Source organism: Caloenas nicobarica, chromosome 1 (assembly GCF_036013445.1).
Source record: "Caloenas nicobarica isolate bCalNic1 chromosome 1, bCalNic1.hap1, whole genome shotgun sequence".
Lineage (NCBI taxonomy): Eukaryota > Metazoa > Chordata > Aves > Columbiformes > Columbidae > Caloenas > Caloenas nicobarica.
Genome location: NC_088245.1, coordinates 124,787,651 through 124,806,281, shown reverse-complemented (window position 1 = coordinate 124,806,281; position 18,631 = coordinate 124,787,651). Strand labels below are relative to the sequence as shown.

At 41.2% G+C, this 18,631-nt stretch overlaps 1 protein-coding gene across 2 annotated transcripts in view; it reads right to left on the bottom strand.

Annotated features, from left to right (window-relative positions):
• The window catches only part of URB1 (URB1 ribosome biogenesis homolog), a 56,503-nt gene that overhangs the window by 29,057 nt on the left and 8,815 nt on the right, over window positions 1-18,631 (bottom strand). For both annotated transcript variants that reach the window (XM_065650835.1, XM_065650844.1), the window contains 10 exons: window positions 17,733-17,858; window positions 15,273-15,403; window positions 13,927-14,122; window positions 12,573-12,710; window positions 12,038-12,211; window positions 11,245-11,395; window positions 9,110-9,232; window positions 5,446-5,558; window positions 4,096-4,215; window positions 642-758 (listed from right to left, as the gene is read on the bottom strand). In XM_065650835.1, coding sequence (XP_065506907.1) covers window positions 642-758; window positions 4,096-4,215; window positions 5,446-5,558; window positions 9,110-9,232; window positions 11,245-11,395; window positions 12,038-12,211; window positions 12,573-12,710; window positions 13,927-14,122; window positions 15,273-15,403; window positions 17,733-17,858 — 1,389 coding nt within the window. The remainder of the gene's footprint in view (window positions 1-641; window positions 759-4,095; window positions 4,216-5,445; window positions 5,559-9,109; window positions 9,233-11,244; window positions 11,396-12,037; window positions 12,212-12,572; window positions 12,711-13,926; window positions 14,123-15,272; window positions 15,404-17,732; window positions 17,859-18,631) is intronic.

Sequence of the window (18,631 nt, the reverse complement as noted above, 5' to 3'; positions counted from 1 at the left end):
AGAAATGTAAGACTACAAGCTATTAAGTCTATGGGAACCATATCTTGTTAAGACAGACTATGTGCTAAAAGTGGTTGGAAGCTGGGAAAGTTTTAGGAGGACAACTTCCATACACTTCTGCAGGAATCTACCTATGGTTACTGCTGTGCATAGGACACTGGGTCTGAAGGAAAAAGAAATCTCCACTGCAATTTTGCACCTGAAGTGCTACCACAGACTCAGTCCCTGGGCAAATTGCAACGAAAAGGAAGCACTGGGCATTTAACATCCTGAAAGGTAAACAGGAAATGTCAACTTTTCTTGTAAAAGATTACCTTTTACTCAGGTCTGATAATTCTGGCAGACATTGCCACATTAAGAGGAGATAAGAGCTACCCCCACACACAACATTCTACCCTTCTATCAAGGATGCTGTAATAACAATTTACCTTTCTGGATTTAATTTTCCTCCAAATCATTTCACTGTCCTCCCACCCAAGACAAGAAAGATGTCAGCTCTGTATAAAGAATTATGAACACTGCTTTTCTCAGAATTCATTCACTGATCTTCGACACTTTTCTCAACAACAGGAACAAAATAATTAGTTTCCATTACTGCTATTCTTGGCATTGTTTATCTGGCTAATTTCAACAGTAGTTACCCTTTCCAAAAATTGAATCACTGCTTCCTTTTTGTCTTCTTTTGTATTATCCAAGTGTTCCAGCCAAACCGAAAGTTCCTTCCACGTGTACTCGAACACTCCGCTGTCACGTAAAACCTGTACAGAAAACCAAAGCAGGGGGTAAATAAAAAAAACCAACAAACACAAAACTAAACCAAACCTCCAAAAAGTACAGATCTTTTAGTATAGCAGCTTCATATTTTCTTCTTCTTGGAAAGAAAAAGAGTAAGTTGATGAAAAGAAATATCTGTCATTCTTACCCCCTCAGTTCAAGAAGCCTTACTGCTACTCACCAGGAATATTCTAACTGCGTAAGAGAGGGTAAAACTGAATGCGTTTTTTAAAACAAAATCTCCCAAGACTGCATCATCTGAGCTCAGCATAACCAGGGCCAAGGCCTAGTGTCTTCAACACAGCTGTTTTGCTTACTGCTCTCTCAGGAAGAGCAGCAAGAGGCGATACATGACTACATTACAGATGACAGATGAAACCCTAAGCTTTGCCAGACACACACAGGAGCTGTAGGAAAAGGGCAAGAGGCAGTCCTGGGCCTTTAAGAATGACCAAAGTAAAAGGAAAAACATGGCTTACTCTCTCACAGCTGGGAAAAATAAGCTGTGAGCAACTTCTTTCTGCTCCTGTCTTCTCAGAGCCTCTCCTCCTCTCACCTTCTGTCTGCAGCACAAACCCAGTACAGCTCCGCGTGGTTCTTGCCCTCACACTGACCATGCATATGGGATGGATCCCATATGCACCCCATTCAAGTACGTTGCCAACAGCTACTCACCGGCCTGGCCAGTCAGCATATGGCAATCTCACTGTGAACATCCACTCCCCTGCGTTTGGAACACAAGACTTCCAGAAGTGCTCAGGAACCTGCTCCAGCACAGCGTGGAGCAGACTCAGAGGCCATTGTGCTATAAACCCAGCAGCACTGCAGCCCCTCTGCCGCTTCCCACGGTGTGGGGACACAGAGGAAAAGAGTTGGCTGCAGCACAGAGCCACAGCCAGGGACAATCCACCTCACTGGTCCCAGTCAGCAAAAGAGCCTTGTATGTTGGACAGCCTCAGCAGAGCTAGGGTGTCCTCTGACCCATCACATGGCCTGAAATACAAGATGTTTCCCCTGCAACAAGGGCTACAACACTGTCTCACACACTGGTAAGGAAGGTGCCCCCACGGCACAGCCAAAGGTAAGAGCCAGGATAAAGGCCGGCAGGACTTTTGGTCCAAGCACATTCTTCTTTTGTCAGCAGTCAGTCGGCAAAAGCCTTACTGAGATCAAAGTTGCCTGGACACAGAGCACTTGTTCCCTCCACCTCATTAAATCTTATTCTTACAATTTCAGGGGAGCAGGCTATACTGCTTTAAGAGGGTTGAACATCTTTATACCATTATAGCACGAAACAAAAAGAACCATACCCTTAAAAATAGCCTGTAGGTCAGCTTTTGAAAACTATTGATGTAATATAAAGGAAAATCACTCCTAAATTAAATCTAAATCAGGCACCTTGTGCTTAGAAGACTTGAGCAGATGGGTAAACAGTCAAATAAATGAACAGTGGGTCACAACACAGCAAGGTCCAGAGAGTAGCGTAGGCATACTCATGGCTGCTGTGGGTGGTGAGGTAGACACAATTTTACCACAATCAAGTAACAGACATTAACATATTTAGAATTTTTTTCCCACTTCCATGCTATCTAAATTCAGGCCCTTATCTGTGGCACCTAAATTAGGAACTTCGTGATTTCTGTGCTCTGTCTGTAAAAGAAAGAAAGGAGGAGGATGGAGAAGAGGAGAAGGAGGAAGATCTGTCTGAAGGACAATCCAGATGACAGGCAATCTGAACGGCACAGTGGTAGAACCACCTGCTCCTCACTCTAAACAACAGAAGAAACCTTGACCAGCTTCCTAACTCCAACACCTATGTTAGATAACTGTAATTACACAGGATGAATCTGTGCTTTTGTTTCTCCCCACACACAAAATACAAAGGAAGCTATCACAGCTCATTTGTTCTACATTTACTCTGTGTATACCACCATCAGCTATAAAAATAACAATACTGCTTACACGAATCTGACAGGATAATTCATTTAAAGAAAGGGAAAAAAAAGAAAAAGGATTCATTTTTAAATAATAAACTATTTTTGGCAGAGTCTCAAAATAGAAAATACACCCGCAGCTCTTGTGAAAACAGGCAGGAACAGCATGTGAAATCCAAAAACATGCCTTCCGATTATATGGCACTGTGTTGAAAAATAAGCAAAACGCACTCATTAACATCTATTCTTAGCAGTCTTTCTGCTGACATAACTGCCTTAACTTCACTGCTCCTGTATTCTTTTCAGAAAAAATGAAATGGACTGAATCTAAAAGAGGAAACAAGAATGAGTCAGGCAGCCCACGTCTCCACTCAGCAGAAGAATCCAAATACACTAGAAAAGCTGTACTGGGTAGATTTTAGTTGAGATATTCCTTGCTGTGAGACAAAGCTAACCTGCCTTTAACCCCTTGCAGGGATCAAGGGCAACTAAAACTTAATTCAGTCACCTTAATTCAGCCAGCTTTAGTGTAGTGGATTGGATGTTACAACTGCACTTTGTGATTGACACTAAATGCAGAAATTAAATGCACAAAGATGTATACAAACTTGCATGCCACTACTACTATGGGACACCACACAAGGAGCCTTGTTCAGGGCTTCGAACAACTTTTTGGATTATCTGTCAGAGGGGACAGTTGTTTGGTTGGGTTTGTTTCTGGCAAAGGTCTCTACTTAGATAACTAAAATATGCCCAGTTTTTAAAAAAAAGATACTGAAACTGACAGCTGCTGGTGCCCTCATGAGATGTGTAGTTGATCAGCACTTCTGAAAAGTCAGATAACTTATCTAAATGCACAGAAGAGGATTTTAATGCATTTTGAAGACAAAAGTACTCCCTGCATCAGAGCTCATATCGGACTGTAACAAACAGGACTATTTTGCAAGGCCAAAAGCAAACCAGCTAAGGCTTTAGGAAGGCTAGAGTGATGAGGTACAGATTAAATAAAGGAGGATAAAATAGAAAGACCAGAAATAATCTCTTTTTGATCAATGTCAAGATCTTTGCAAGTACTAACTACATCGGTTTATTACAGCATTGGAATTCATTCAGGCTGGGGGGATAGGCAAACACTGAAGACATTTTCTTTGTTATTTCATCAACTGTTGCAGCAAATTCAGTTGGCAGCATTTAATTTCATAGAATATTTAGCCAATACATCATTATCTTACAGGAATTTCCAAGAACATCCATGGAAAACAGGAAAGATAACTGTTGGCCACACAACTGCAGTAAAGGTATCTGCTTTAAGGAAAATTTTAGGATACAGGAATTTTAGACCAATGGGATATAGTGAATATCCTGATATTTCAGACAAAACACTTACCTTGATGATCAGTTTTTTGGTTGAAATTTTAAGATGAGAATGGTTACTTGTAACAAACATTTTCATCAGTAAATAGAATACTGACTTTTCACCAGACACCTTCTCTGTCTCAGAGACATCCTAAAAGAAAAATAAATTAAAATTTCCCAGTATAGCAACACTGGACAGGGTTATGTTGCACTGAAGCAGATATGTATTAAAAGTATGTTATTTTAAAGACCTGCTCAAAAATACCAAGGCCAGAAATGAATGGGATAATTCATACTACTACATTCAGTGATCCAGGAATACGAGTACAATGGCTTTTTTGGAAAGTGGAAGAGTAGAAGAGCAACAGAAACACCAACTAATACAAGGGTCCAAGATACAGCCACCTTCCTCCCCAATCATCCATCCTACTTCTATTTCTGTTATCCCCAGGATTTCAGATTTCCTACCAGTAGTGTCTGAATAAGAAATATAATCATTTAAGAGACTGATCCCTAAAGAAGAGGAAAATAACGAAAGTCACAGGTATGCTGAACGCTCTCTGAACATCAAATGACAATCCTTCAGCCACCTCCCCCACTTTTCTCACTGACTTGCACTTGATATCTGACAACTGTAACCCTCTGTAACGTTGCCAGATTTGACTTTTACCTTTTCTGCTAAAATTTGTCTATACTAGAAGGCCAAAGTCACAAGAAAATACTTTAGCTTCTTTGTCTGTTCCCATGTTTTCCTTTACTTGCTCTAAACTTTTCCTCAGTTTTCCTTTACAGCCAACTGGAAAGGACAGAAAGTCTCTGCCAAGGCAGGGTCACAGTCACAACACCCACGGGTCTCTCTCTGCTTCCCCACAAAGCCAGGCCTACTCTCCAGATATGAAAAGCAGGCTCTCTATAGCTTTCTTGCTCTACAGGCCTGCAGTAAAGAGAAGAGTGTGTGCCCTGAAGGCTTCCCAGTAATTAAATGGAGAGGAGGGACAGACTTAACAAGTGCCAGAATTTTCTCTGGGAATGGGCAGGATAGCTCCCATCAACAGCTCATTTCCTTGGTCTGAAATCTTAGGATTTTCAGACAAGTGGAAACCAGCGAATTCTCAGTCTTGCCCCTCTCCAAGGACAAGAAGAGCTGAAGAAACCTTGTCCAGCCCACTTCAGGGAGGCAAAGTTTTCTGTCCTTGTAGAAAAGCTCTCAGCTCAGAAGGGATTCTTCACTAATGCTAAGACTCTAATTCCTACTGGTTTTACAAAAGAGTCACCTCCTAAAATGACTGGACTGGGACTAGTTTAAAACTAGGCAGTGCCAGATGTAAAGATTTGAGGACAATAGGCCACAGAAACATAAATTTGCCTTGAAGTCTCTTACCTGTACTCTGAACCAGGCAAATTTATTCGCGGGAAGTTCCAAAGCCACTTTCAGTATATGGTGCTGCAGAACAGGAGGGACCTCCTCTCGCAGGCCCTTCTCAGTGACAATACCTGAGGTTTCAAAGCAACACAATCAACTCCAATTTGGTGTATCCTCCTGAGATTTCATGAACACTAACCATTTAGAGTTTTAAACCACCACTGTGACATAAGCTGACAATCCACAAATTTTCATACCATCAGATCCCCAGACAAACTATGGTTATGTTTAGCCAATCTAAGGCTGGAATCCACCCCTTAGCAGGGAAAGTCTAACACCCACCCGGCACAAGCCATCACTGGTGCACGGGAATACAAAATCTCTATCACTCTCAGCGACCTTGAAAAGCTGTGTCCTACAGGAAGTAAAGAGGATGGACAAACTGGAGATCAAAACACAGAATTTGAGTCGATAGCAAATCTTAATGCTTATACAGTTATGTTATTTGCTACAGGCAATGGAACTTGACATGTGTGTGTCTCTACATCACTTTTATCATCTGCTTACAATAACTGCTTTGGGATAGCCCCAGAATTATTCACCTCACAGCTGTGCAGCGACCCTTGCAGTGTGCTACAAAAATTGACCTGCCCACACTTTAACTGCAGTTAAGCTATGTACAGGGATGAGCTGTATAAAGCTTTGATGTCAGTGTGTCTTTCATAGTCTGTGTAGTACCCTTGTGGCCCACAGTAGAGAGAGAACAACAGATTTTTAAAATGCAGCATCGCTACAAAGTCTAGCCTACAGTAAGACCAAACAATAAAGCTGCATCAGATGTGAAAAGCACATATTGCTACAAGGTAGAAAAACATCCTGCCTTTGGAGTGTATGTTTCAATCAGGGTGAGGAGAAGGAATGACAGAATTCTGAAGCTGGCATCTGAGGGAAGGAAGTTTCAGGATTAAATTACACCATCATTTTCTTCCATATCATCTTTCATCAAAGTTAATATCCAGGCTTACTTCATTACATTTATTGGATAACGACACTTTATTTTCCATCCTGTTCAACTTTTTATTTCATACTGTAACAAAACATACCATCACAGAGATTTCTGCCTCACAAAAAGGTGTCCAGCTTCTGTTCATTTTGAAAAAAGCAGACCGACGCAAGAAATAACGGGATGAACGGGATATGCGATTCAGTGAGTCACTGAGTATATAAACCAATTAAATCTACTTTGTCAAAGGGAGAAAAAAAATCTTACATGAGACAGATGATTCAAAGGGTTTTTTTGTTTAAAGCCTCTTTTTTAGGTTAGCAAATATGACACCCATCTACAAGAAGGGCTGGAAGGAGCATCCAGGGAACTACAGGCCTGTCAGCCTAACCTCGGTGCCAGGGAAAGTCATGGAGCAGATCATCCTGAGTGACATCATGCAGCATGTACAGGAGAACCAGGTCATCAGGCCCAGTCAACATGGGTTTATGAAAGGCAGGTCTTGCTTGACCAACCTGATCTCCTCCTATGACAAGGTGACCTGCATAGTGGATGATGGAAAGGCTGTGGATGTTTTTTACCTGACTTCAGTAAAGCCTTTGACACTGTATCCCACAGCATTCTCCTGGAGAAGCTGCAGCTCATGGCCTGAATGGGTGTACTCTGCGATGGATAAAGAACTGGCTGGAGGACCGGGCCCAAAGAGTTGTGGTGAATGGACCCAAATCCAGTTGGTGGCTGGCCACGAGTGGTGTTCCCCAGGGTTCAGTATTGGGGCCAGTTCTGTTTAATCTCTTTACCAATGAACTGGATGAGGGGATTGAGCACACTCTTACTAAGTTTGCAGACAACACCAAATTGGGTGGGAGTGTTGATCTGCTGGAGGGTAGGAAGGCCATACAGAGGGATCTGGACCAGCTGGATCATTGGGCTGAGGCCAATTGTATTTAACAAGGTTTTTAACGAGGTTTAACAAGGCCAAGTGCTGGGTCCTGCACTTGGGTCACAACAACCCCAGGCAGCGCTACAGGCTCAGGGAAGAGTGGCTGGAAAACGACCTTGCAGTGCCGGCAGTGCGCACAGGTGGCCAAAAAGGCCAACAGCATCCTGGCTTGTATCAGGAGTAGTGTGGTCAGCAGGACCAGGGCAGTGATCGTCCCCCCTGTACTGGGCACTGGTGAGGCCCCACCTCAAATCCTGTGTTCAGTTTCGGGCCCCTCACTACAAGATAGACATTGAGGTGCTGGAGAGAGTTCAGAGAAGGGCAACAAAGCTGGTGAGGGGTCTGGAGCACAAGTCTGATGAGGAGCAGCTGAGGGAGCTGCGGCTGTTCAGCCTGGAGAAAAGGAGGCTGAGGGGAGACCTTCTCGTTCTCTACAACTACCTGAAAGGAGATTGTAGCATGGAGGGTGTTGGTCTCTTCTCTCAAATAACAAGCGATAGGATGAGAGGAAATGGCCTCAAGTTGTTCCAGGGGAGGTTTAGATCGGATATTAGGAAAAATTTCTTTACAGAAGGGTTGTGAAGCACTGGAACAGGCTGCCCAGGGAAGTGGTTGAGTTGCCATCCCTGGAGGCACTTGACACATGTAGATGAGGTTCTTAGGGACATGGTTTAGTGATGAACTTGGCAGTGTTAGGTTTTCGGTTGGACTCGATGATCTTAAAGTTCTCCAACCTAAACAATTCTATGATTCTATGATTTTTTTCCCCGACAGACTTTAACTGAGGCATTTACATGACTCCCCTTCCTACACATCCCAGACCTGCCTAAACCACTAAAACACAGATAGATTCTCTAGCTTGGTAGCCTGCAAGTTCTGGTGGCCCACAGACAGCAATGATGTCCAAACATTTTGCTTTCTCCTCCAGCCTCAATTTAAAATGGCTGCATTTATTGTACCACAAACAGTATTGGAGGATCTTGCCCACAGTCCATAATTTGTGGCTCATCATCCTTGCAGGTACAGAACATCTCCATTTACTTCTGCTGTATGATATACCCTCCATGAATATGACATCAGAGACAAAAATACAACAATATTGCCAAAGTGCTTCCTCATATAGATTTTCCACAAGAGATAATACCATAAGGAATGCTGTTCTTCTCCCTACACACTGTCAAACTATGATAAAATAATTCAAAACAAAGCAAACAGAAAAATAACTTGAATGTTAAACAATTTTCCAGAGGTGACTGGTGAATTGGTATGTCCTTCTCCCCCACCCCAAACTTTCTGTGAACCGTCCTGTTAAACAAATCTGTACCATTGCAGCTAATAAGTTTGGAAATAATTTACTTATGTCAGACTGTTGACATAGGTCTAGGATAATTACACCTCGAAATCTCATTAAGAGGTGGACATAAATCCTCCTCAGAAACATTAGCATTAAAACCCCATAAAAACCAGATTTTTGCAAGAATATGACACACAAAGAGGAAGACTGTAGCACTTAAAACAACCAAGTGCAGCAAAGCAGCTAAGGAATTTAAGAGGGCAGAGTGCCAGAGCACTGCAGAAATAGCAACAATAAATGCCAATGCAATGAAGAAACTAAAATGAGTTATTTTTAGAAAACAGTTCTTTATTTACACACAAGAGCAAACATTCCCTTCTGCTGTAGACTTTGTAAATAGCCAGAGAAAGCAATGAAGGTAACAGAAATACCCATCACATACCTTTTAGCAGCTTGCTAAAATCGAAGTTGCTCCGTGCTACCAAGTGGGGCACAACCTTCTGATAAAGGCATATGACCTGAAGCAGTGCAGCTTTCAGAAACAGTGTCTCAGCATCATCTGGACCTAAACAAAGTGTTGACATAATCAGTTTCTCCTTCATACCAAGAGAGCACAGTGTAGCACCTACATTATCAAACATGAGAATTACTAACTATATTTCCAATAGATTTGACTATGAGGTGATCAGGTATCTTCCTCGCTAACAAGAAGAAAGGCAAAAAACCATGGAATCTCCAGTTTCATTCCCCAGCATTCCTACATGAATACTTTAAAACTAAATCAGCTTATTCAGCACTTAAATTAGCAGCTGACATTTCTAACTTGATTCTAAAACGCTCACACATATAAAAGATGACCTCAACATTTCAACACTCACTAGAAGAATCCAATCAGTCCCACTGCTGTTCAATTTAAGGCTGAACAACAGAAAAAAGTGAAGAAAAGGATATGGTCACACTGCTGGTTTTCAGGGACACTATTTTTACCTAATGCCCAGTAGGTTGGACTGCAGAAGTGTAGGAAACAGTAGGCTAATTTATTACTTCAGTTAAAGATTTCTTTCTTTCCCTTCTCTCTTTCAGAATAATAATTTCTTCATGTGACCTCTTAGTGAGAGGAAGACAACAAATATCCGTATGAGAGAAACACCAACCGCAGCTAAGGCAGCCATTTACTTCTTAAGAAAAGCTATTTGAGCAGCTAAATATTGTTTTAGTTCATAACATGAGGACACATAAAAGCTACTTGTTATCCAGTCACTAATGAAAGGAAGCAAAATAAGCAAAGGGCAGCCAAAACTTTTTTTAGCACCTACTTTTTCCCTGTTAACTGGATCTCCCTCAGGGAGCTATGAAGAACTGGATGGATGCCATGCATAAACTTTGTTTGCCTGAGTCTCAACTCCCATTAAAAAAAAGAATTCTCTAGTGGCCAAAGTGCAAATAAAGCTGTAAAAGGTGGGCTGAGAGAAAGCGATACAGTCTTATCACCCTAGTGTGCAGAAAAAATACAGCTACAGTAAAGATTTGCTACCCCATTGGTTTCAGCAGGCATCCTCCAAATAAAGAGCCTTGAAGTGTCAGCACTGACAACTATTTTGTTGCCCAAAGCCAAACGCATAAGACACACACTGAAACACTCTGCTCCAGGAAGTCTCACTGTGGAATATGTCCCATGAAGGGCATGAAACTGGCCGTAGATTAATCTTTAGTCTGTAAAGTAAAACATTGCAGGCTGCTAGCCAAGCTACACAGAGTACTAAAACTTCAAGTTCTCTGCAAAGGGACTATGAAAGCAAGTCCTTCAGGAGTGACACTGCTTTTGAGAGAGGAAAACTGAAGCCTTCACTCCCACCCTCTCTCCCTCTTCCAACACTCACACGTTTCTACTTCTGTGCTACAGCAACACAAGCATTTGTGCAGTCACAGTAACTGCTTCAAAAAAAATGATCTCATGATAAAAGAGGTTGGCCAAACTAAAATCCCTCCAAAAATTATTTTTTAGACATATCACATTCCCTACCTGTTTTATCGTGTGGCTGAAAAATACTCCTACTATTGTAAAAGGGTCAAGAATGGGAGGGTTAAGTTCAGAGGTAATGAGCACAAACTGAAACACAGGAGGTTTCCTCCAAACATCAGGAAACACTTTCTCACTGTGAGGGTGGCCGAGCACCGGCACAGGCTGCCCAGAGAGGTTGGAGTCTCCATCCTTGCAGATATCCAAAAGCCATCTGGACATGGTCCTGGGCAACCAGGTTTAGGGAGGGGGACTGGACAAGATGACCTTCAGAGGTACCTTCCAACCTCAACCATTTGTGATACTGTGACAGCAGAAAGGCAAACTGCTTAACCTCCTAGTAGCAATGGCAGCCTATTTGTCAAACTGTGCTCTTAGGCAATTCTGGGACTGGTCAGAATTAAACTGCCCAAAGAACTGAACAAAGCAAAGATGAACAGTAAATGCACTGGTGACATCTGGACTCTGCTGAAGTTAACTACCTTACACGGGATAAGGACTTCACAACACCCGTTCACACATACGTTGGAAGGGGTAACTCCACCTGCTTTGCCTACCATGCTGTTCAGCAGCTTCTGCTGTCTCAGTCATTGCCTTCACAGTGGAGATATCACTCTTCGTTTTTTCCTCTTGGCCATCACGGTGCTCTCTTCCCTGCTTCAGAAGGGACTGCCAAACAGCCACTATATTGTTCATGTCTGGTAAAAGCTAGAAGCAAAACCAGTGAATTGCAATAGCTCTCCTGTGTGAGACAAAGCTACTGTGATAAAAATATTCACAACCAATACGAGGATTTGCTGCTCTTGACAAAGGTTGGAATGAATCTTAAATGCAATCAGAAAAAGATCTCAAATCAACTACTGTACTTTCACTTCTGTAAAACATAAATACTGGAAATAACATCTTACTCAAAAAGTTTCCTGTAAAAAAATTATGTTTGGTTCTTCATCCTCATGGTATATTTTCAATCCAAGTGCTACATCGTCTTGTAACTTCTTACTCGGAATGAACTCTGCTGGCTACAATTTACCTGAACCAAGAGGATAATTTGCTCTTGGAGAGAGAGAGCCTGCTCTTGGAATTCATTTGCAGCACAATAGCTGCCAAGGTAACAAATTTGTCTCACAACAAAATTTTATTTGCATTTCCATCAGCCAGCTTTGTTAGGAAATGTAGACTACTATCACACTAGTTAGTAACACCTTTTAACCGGTAGCCTTCCCCTCCCCTTGCCCAAAGATACTACCTCTGGGCTTCCAAGCCATAACCACTTGTGGAAAAAGCGCAGAGGAATAGTTATCTGCTGCAAAATTACCCACGTTATACCCCAATTTTCTCTTTATTTTGTACCTTGCTGACGGCTTCTCTGTACAGCTGTACGAATTCCTGCATCATCGACAGTGTGTATATTTCTGACTTTTGCCAAGTTTCTTCATTCAAACAGTACTCAATATTCTTCAGGGCTCTTCTCAGAACCATTGATACAAGTGACAGTATGCTGTGCTTCACTACTGTGCTAGGTAACTAAAAGAAGGAAGTTAAATTGGTTACATTTCATCACTTCCTCTTATGCTTTGCACATAATCTGTACTCTGAATATATGTTAAAATTTGTTAATGAATTAATTATTTCCTAAACCTTGGCTTGCAGGAAAGAATCTGTAGGTTTTCAGATTCCCAGCCTCAACCACTAGTGAGCACTGGCAGAGCTGGTGCTTGTGAATGGTTCTTGAAAGCAGTGGTATTGGGTTTTAATCCATTTCCCAGTGCTTCCCCAAACCAGCTTTATGCTGGGACAGACAATATAAAACGTATGGACGAGCACACATTTAAACGGTATTAACGAGGACAGAAAAATCCACTGAAATACTATAGATTGTTCTTACATTTAGTCCTTGGGTGAACACTATTTTATTGCACACTGCAGGGACTGTTGTTACCATCACCATGGAAAGCAACTTGGGAAGAGGAATAAACTCTGAAGTCTTAAAAGAATTCGAAATCTCCGGTTGAGCCTCATAGATCTGAAATAAAAATAACAATTTAATCAATCTCCAATAGCCTCGGAGATAACAGTTTAATCTAGGGAGCATTTTACAGAAGGGCTTTGACTTGTCTAAAGTAATGATGGCATTAAATATCAAGTTTTATGCAGAAATGCTACAGAGCATCCCCCGGACTCCTGCTCAACTAATTGGAACATCTGTATGTGACCTGCACCACTGCTAAAGGCCACCCTTTTTCAACAGACTGCAAATCCTACTTGCCAATTTTAAGCTAAAGCAAAGAGTCAGAGGAACACTCAGAAAGGACAAAAGGTTTTTCCAGCTGAGCTTCTATGTTGCTGCACCTCAAAACCTGTACCATCAATGTGATGTTTCCCACTGCTTCTTATGCCAATTCTTTCCTGCCCAGTTTAGTTAAATGTTTACAGAGCCTCCTGCTTCGAGCATGGCTTTTTACCAAATGACCTTCCAACTCTACATCTACACTTTTTAAAGCAGCTGTGTCTCTAAGCCGTGGCTCTCTTTCCTCAGGACCCACAGAAAACAGGATAGCATTTTCATCCCCTCCATTTACCATTCTTGACATTCAGCAGCATCCTGCTGGTCCTTTCCTAACATAACTACAGTAATTGATGGTGTTATTTCAGAACCATTAAGTCCTTCCTGTTTAGCTCACTTAAACTCCAGTCACCTAACTTCCCCAGGGCTGAACTGGCTTGTTTTAAAAATCATTATTTGTGAAATATTGTGCCTGTCTGCTTTTTTAGTGATTTCAATAAACTCTAAAGCACTGTGCCTTTACAGCTGTGAACACATCTTCAGATATGAATTTCCCCTGACACAGAACAGCTGCTTCTGAAACAAAAAAACACCACTCCCTGATCCTCAGCTTAGTTCCTCTAAAATCAGTGACATTTTGTTCATTGTCACTAGGAAGACCTCAGCTAAGAACATGAATTCAGAGTTAGTTTATACCTAACAGAGCCACACCACAGGCTGGCCGGGCTCTGTACTGCACAGTACCCAAATTGTAACAAATTTTACAAAAGACTGGCACTATAATATCTGTCTGTAACAAAAGCAATCAAAGGCAGGCTTACCAATCTACTACCAAGTTCCTCTGCTTGGTAACTTTTCTGTAGGTCAGGAACGTTTGACTTTACCATCTTTCCTACTACAATTTTGTGTAATTCTGCACTACTGGAGAGGTGTTGTGCATCATTCATACTCTTACCTTTTTGAGTAACTTTATATTGTCCATCCAAGCTGACTTCAGTCTAGGAACAAAGGAATAGTGGGTCTCCTTAAAGTATCTATTCAATAAATCTGGGCATACTTTAAGAATATTCACCATGAGATCAGCAACCATTTCATCTTCTGTTGCAGTTTTTAAACCAAGCAGAAAGCGCAGAAGCACCATATTTCCTCCCCTATTGAAGACAAAAAAAAAAAAAACTTTTAAAAATAAATCCCTATTTCGATACTTTACAAGCAATGCTAACTCCGCAACTCCTCTAACTGTTGCTGGGGTAAATTCAAGACAAGACACACCACTGGCATAATCTCACACCACTGGCATAATTTCCAAGTTTATACTCAGAAAAGTAAGAACTGAATTTACTTCCAGGTTTTCTGCATAACGAAGAGTAATTACTTTTAATTAAACCCACAATGTTTCAGAAATATTCTAACCAAACTTCACAAAGCTAAAAATGTAGAATTAAAACATTAAACTTGCAAGTATTTTCTGTGGTCTTTCAGTCCTCTTTTTTAAGTTTACTTCTGCATGTCCCTAAGCAAATGAGAATATTGCAGATACCAGACGAATACCAGCTAAAATTTTGCTCAAGGCAAGAGACAATCTGATCTAGCATCACTCAGTGTTAGTACCCACTACTACAATCTAGTACCTTCTTTGTCCACCTAATGTGGAAGTATAAACTCATCCTCTGAGAACTCCTCCATGGAATTACAAGAGTCTCTGTTTTCTCTATCCATCATAATCTCAGTGAACACATATTTTAACTAGTTAGCAAATGAAAACAGCAGGGCAAACAGGTGCTTCTAGGTTAAGTGTTGCAGGTCAAATTCTGACACTACTGAAACCAATGTTGACATTTTGTCAAAATCCAGGATAAACCACATCTGGTTCTACAAAAAGCAAATTAGACTAGATATTTTACTACCACCTGGTTTACACTGCAGCTCTGATGCTTTATTTTCCCCTCAAAACCAAAAAAATATATGGTCCAAAATCACACCTTACAATAAGAGACGTTATCTAGTTATTCACAGAGATGGCTCAGAGAAACACGACTGTGGCCTAAGCCCCTATGAACAGGGTAGGGTGCTCTCTAGTACGCAGAGGTGTAAGGAGATCCCATAGTTTGCTATTGAAAAGATAAAACCAAAACGACTCAACATATTCATTTTTTCTGCCGCAGAAGAAAGAGAAAGGGGAGCAGTGAAGTTCAGTGAAGTTACTGGCAAAGGCCTAGAAGTACAGACAAGATAACTAGTGAGGTCCCCCTTGTTCCTAGCAGAGAGCACACATACAATCTCAGCTGTCTGGTGACTTACTTGCCAGAAGTTCCAAGACTTGGATCATAGAAAGTTATGCCATGTTTCAGAGAGCAGCAGAGGTCCATTAAGAAATTATGGACAAGCTCCCGTACCATCACCTTTCCCACCTCTTCAGAACCTTGGGTCAGCTATAAAAACCAAAAAAGGAGTTAAAAAGGCATACGATTTTTGCTGTCACGGAAGAAAATATTACACCAATTTCACTCTTAATGTTATGAAGCTCTTTTTATATAAAAATGCTAAAAGATAGTTTGACTTTTGTTCAGATTAACATGACAAATTTCAATTTCTGTATTAAATATTACAATATTTTTTGTTTCAAGGAAAGTAAACCTATTGAATTTAGGAACACATGTACTATCTGCAGGGCATTAGTGCCTTGGGGCTTTTTGCTAAGAAGCTAGACAGAAGAAAATAGAGAAAAGTCAAGCTAAAGAAAAGTAGTGATATAAAACTTGAATAAATTGGGCAAGGCCATCCTGGGACTTTGAAGTCAAGGATCTAATATTTAATCTGAAATAAACAACTTTCAACCGTACAAGCCAGGTTCACTATGAGGTAGTTCAGAAAGACCAAAAGTCAGCATAAAACACATGAAACAAGCATGGGTATGCTTTTTGAGCCAATTCGGTAGATGACAGAACAATTTTACTACAGGGCAAGAAAGATGGAGAGCCAACAACGCACCAAATATGCCAACACTCCAGCACAACTCAAGACCCCTACGAATGAGAAGTCTCTTGACAACTGCAGTTGGGAAATCACAAACCATATGACTCACAAGGACTATATGAAATTATAAGAAATTAAAATCACTCAAAACTGAAATGCACATTTACGAATAGGATCACAGATTTGCATTGCTCCAAGCAGACAACTACTAGAAACAGAACTCCTCCAGAGGGTGTTTACAATATATCAGGATTGGAATGGCATAGCCATAAACATCCAGTAGAGGAAGGCAGTTGTCCAGTGTTGGAAGTTTTGAAGAATGGTTGGGCTTCTAAAGACCAAGGGTTAATCAACACAAAGGTGAAAAGTCTGCAGCCCATACCCAGTGGAAACACAGAAGCCTTTCTACTGCTTTGCACTGGGCTTACAGTCATACCTTAGATGTTCCCATAATGAAAAGGAGGAAAAAAAGAGATTACAAGATTAAGAAAAGCAAAAAAGCAGAAACATAACCTGTTTATGAGATGACAAAATATCTGCAGTACTAACCCACCAGCTGTGGCCCTGATCCTTGTCTCATCTATGACTTTAAGAATGTGATTTCATGGACCAGTAGCATCAATAATGGCTCAACCCTCAGAAATCCTGCCAGCCTCTCAAACAGTGCAAACTGAAAACGCTGGCAGCCATCTCGGGAGTTTAGCTCTCTGTGCTGGTTTGACTGAAAATGAATTAATTTTCCTTCATGCAGTTAGAAACCTCTCTTTTTCATAGCTAGCACCATCCTTGCTTGAATTTAGTTCGAAAACAAGAGATAACACCCCAGCACAGAGTTAATGTTTTTAATTTCTTAATTTTTAAATTTAAATTAAAATTAAAAAATTTAATGTTTTTAATTGCTCTAGTCTGGGAGCCAAGGACATTCTGAGCGCTCTCCCCACAGGTGTGAGACAGTGAGAAAGGGGGGGCATAGATAGGGCAGAGCTTGACTGACATCCAGACTGATCAACAAGAGTATTCCATCCCATTAGTGTCTTGCTTCATATTTGAGGAGAGTCAGGATCTTCTGGTTTGACTGTCTCTCTCTTTGTTGGAGCTGTGACAGAAACCTGTTCGGGGGAGTTCAGTTTGGGACTTTCATTAGTTTGGCCTGTTGCCATCCTGCTGTTCTGCAGAGGCCTCTGGGCCTTTCTACCTTTTTTCTCTCTTCTCTCTCCAAGACCAGCTGTTCGGGACCAGGTGCTGTTTCCTGGGCCTGGCTGCTCGGTGCGCTTGCAGTTTGTGAGGAATTGCATTGAGTATCTTTTATTTTACATTCTATTATATATAGATATATATTTAGTAGTAGTGTATTAGTATTTTGTTACTTAATTAAACTTTGTTTATCTCAATCCAAGTTTCTCCCTTTCCATTCTCTTCTCTATTTGGGGGCTGGGGGTGGAGTGAGCGAGTGGCTATTGTGGTTATATTGCTAGCTCGTATTAAACCACGGCACTCTCATATCAGATCAGTGTGTAGGATGGGAATGAGGCATGTGGCAAGAACGTTGCTCCTGATATATTCTCGTATGGAGAAAAATGTTTGTTCAGGCTGTGGAATGAATACAGCACTCTCACCCGAAAGCCGCATTTCTCCCTGGCTAACAGATCTGCACTGCAGTTCTCTTCTTGAGTAGCTCAAGGTTAGAGAAACTGGGAGCTATTTCAAAGCCTGTGGGCTGCAAGAGAGGCACGGGGGGAAACGCAGGACAAGGACTAGGAGGTACAAAGAAATAAGTTACCAGACCTTTAAATCCCCAGGGCTGACATCAGTAATCCCATTCCACCGGTAAAGTGAAGAAATGTGAATCAACACGTCTGCAGTAAAAAAGCGCACTTTCTGGGTTTTGGTGATATTTTTATTTTGAACGACCTGAAAACAATGAGAAAAAACCCCAAACAACTATTAATTGCAAGTTATCACAAAATAACAGGAAATTAGCAATGAACTTCATTCTTCCAGTACAGACACAGCTTGCTCTCCTCACTACAGTGACAGAAGGTTCTGCCTGTCCTGTTAGCACTTCTTTCAGATGCTCCTGCTCCCACCTTGATATGGTTGAAGCCATAGGACTCCACTGCACATGCTGAGCAGGACAGACTTTCAAGTTCAACTACAGAGCACAGAATGTATTTAGAGTAGCACAGCCACAGACTAGGATCACGGAAACCCACCAGTTCAGATGGTAGGATCTGCTACAAGTAAAGTTTGGCTGAAAGGGAAAACACAGTGGAGGAAGTTCTCAGAAGTTCTCCTACTGTTTTATCCGGTCCTTGTTTGTTTAAATCTCATCATCTCATCTTCCTTGTTAAACTGAAGGAGTCATGCAGTGTGCTAGGTTTCACCAATAACATAACACGACATGATGTATGATTCCCACATGGGAAAAGCTTAATTTAGAAAACAAAGTTTCAGGGAGGTTTATTTCACATTTAAATGTTAGCTTTTTTCTCCATCTTCCAAGGTTATTGCAATAGAAAAATGAAATAATATTTTTGGCTTTAAATTGTCAGTTGTGGAAAATGTGAGTCTGAGACAGGCTCTTACGGCTACACTCTAAATTTGAAACTATTTTTTCTTCCTTTCCTCAATTGGTCATACGACAGCTCGTGCAACATTGCAACAGTAATTCAAAACAGAAATTT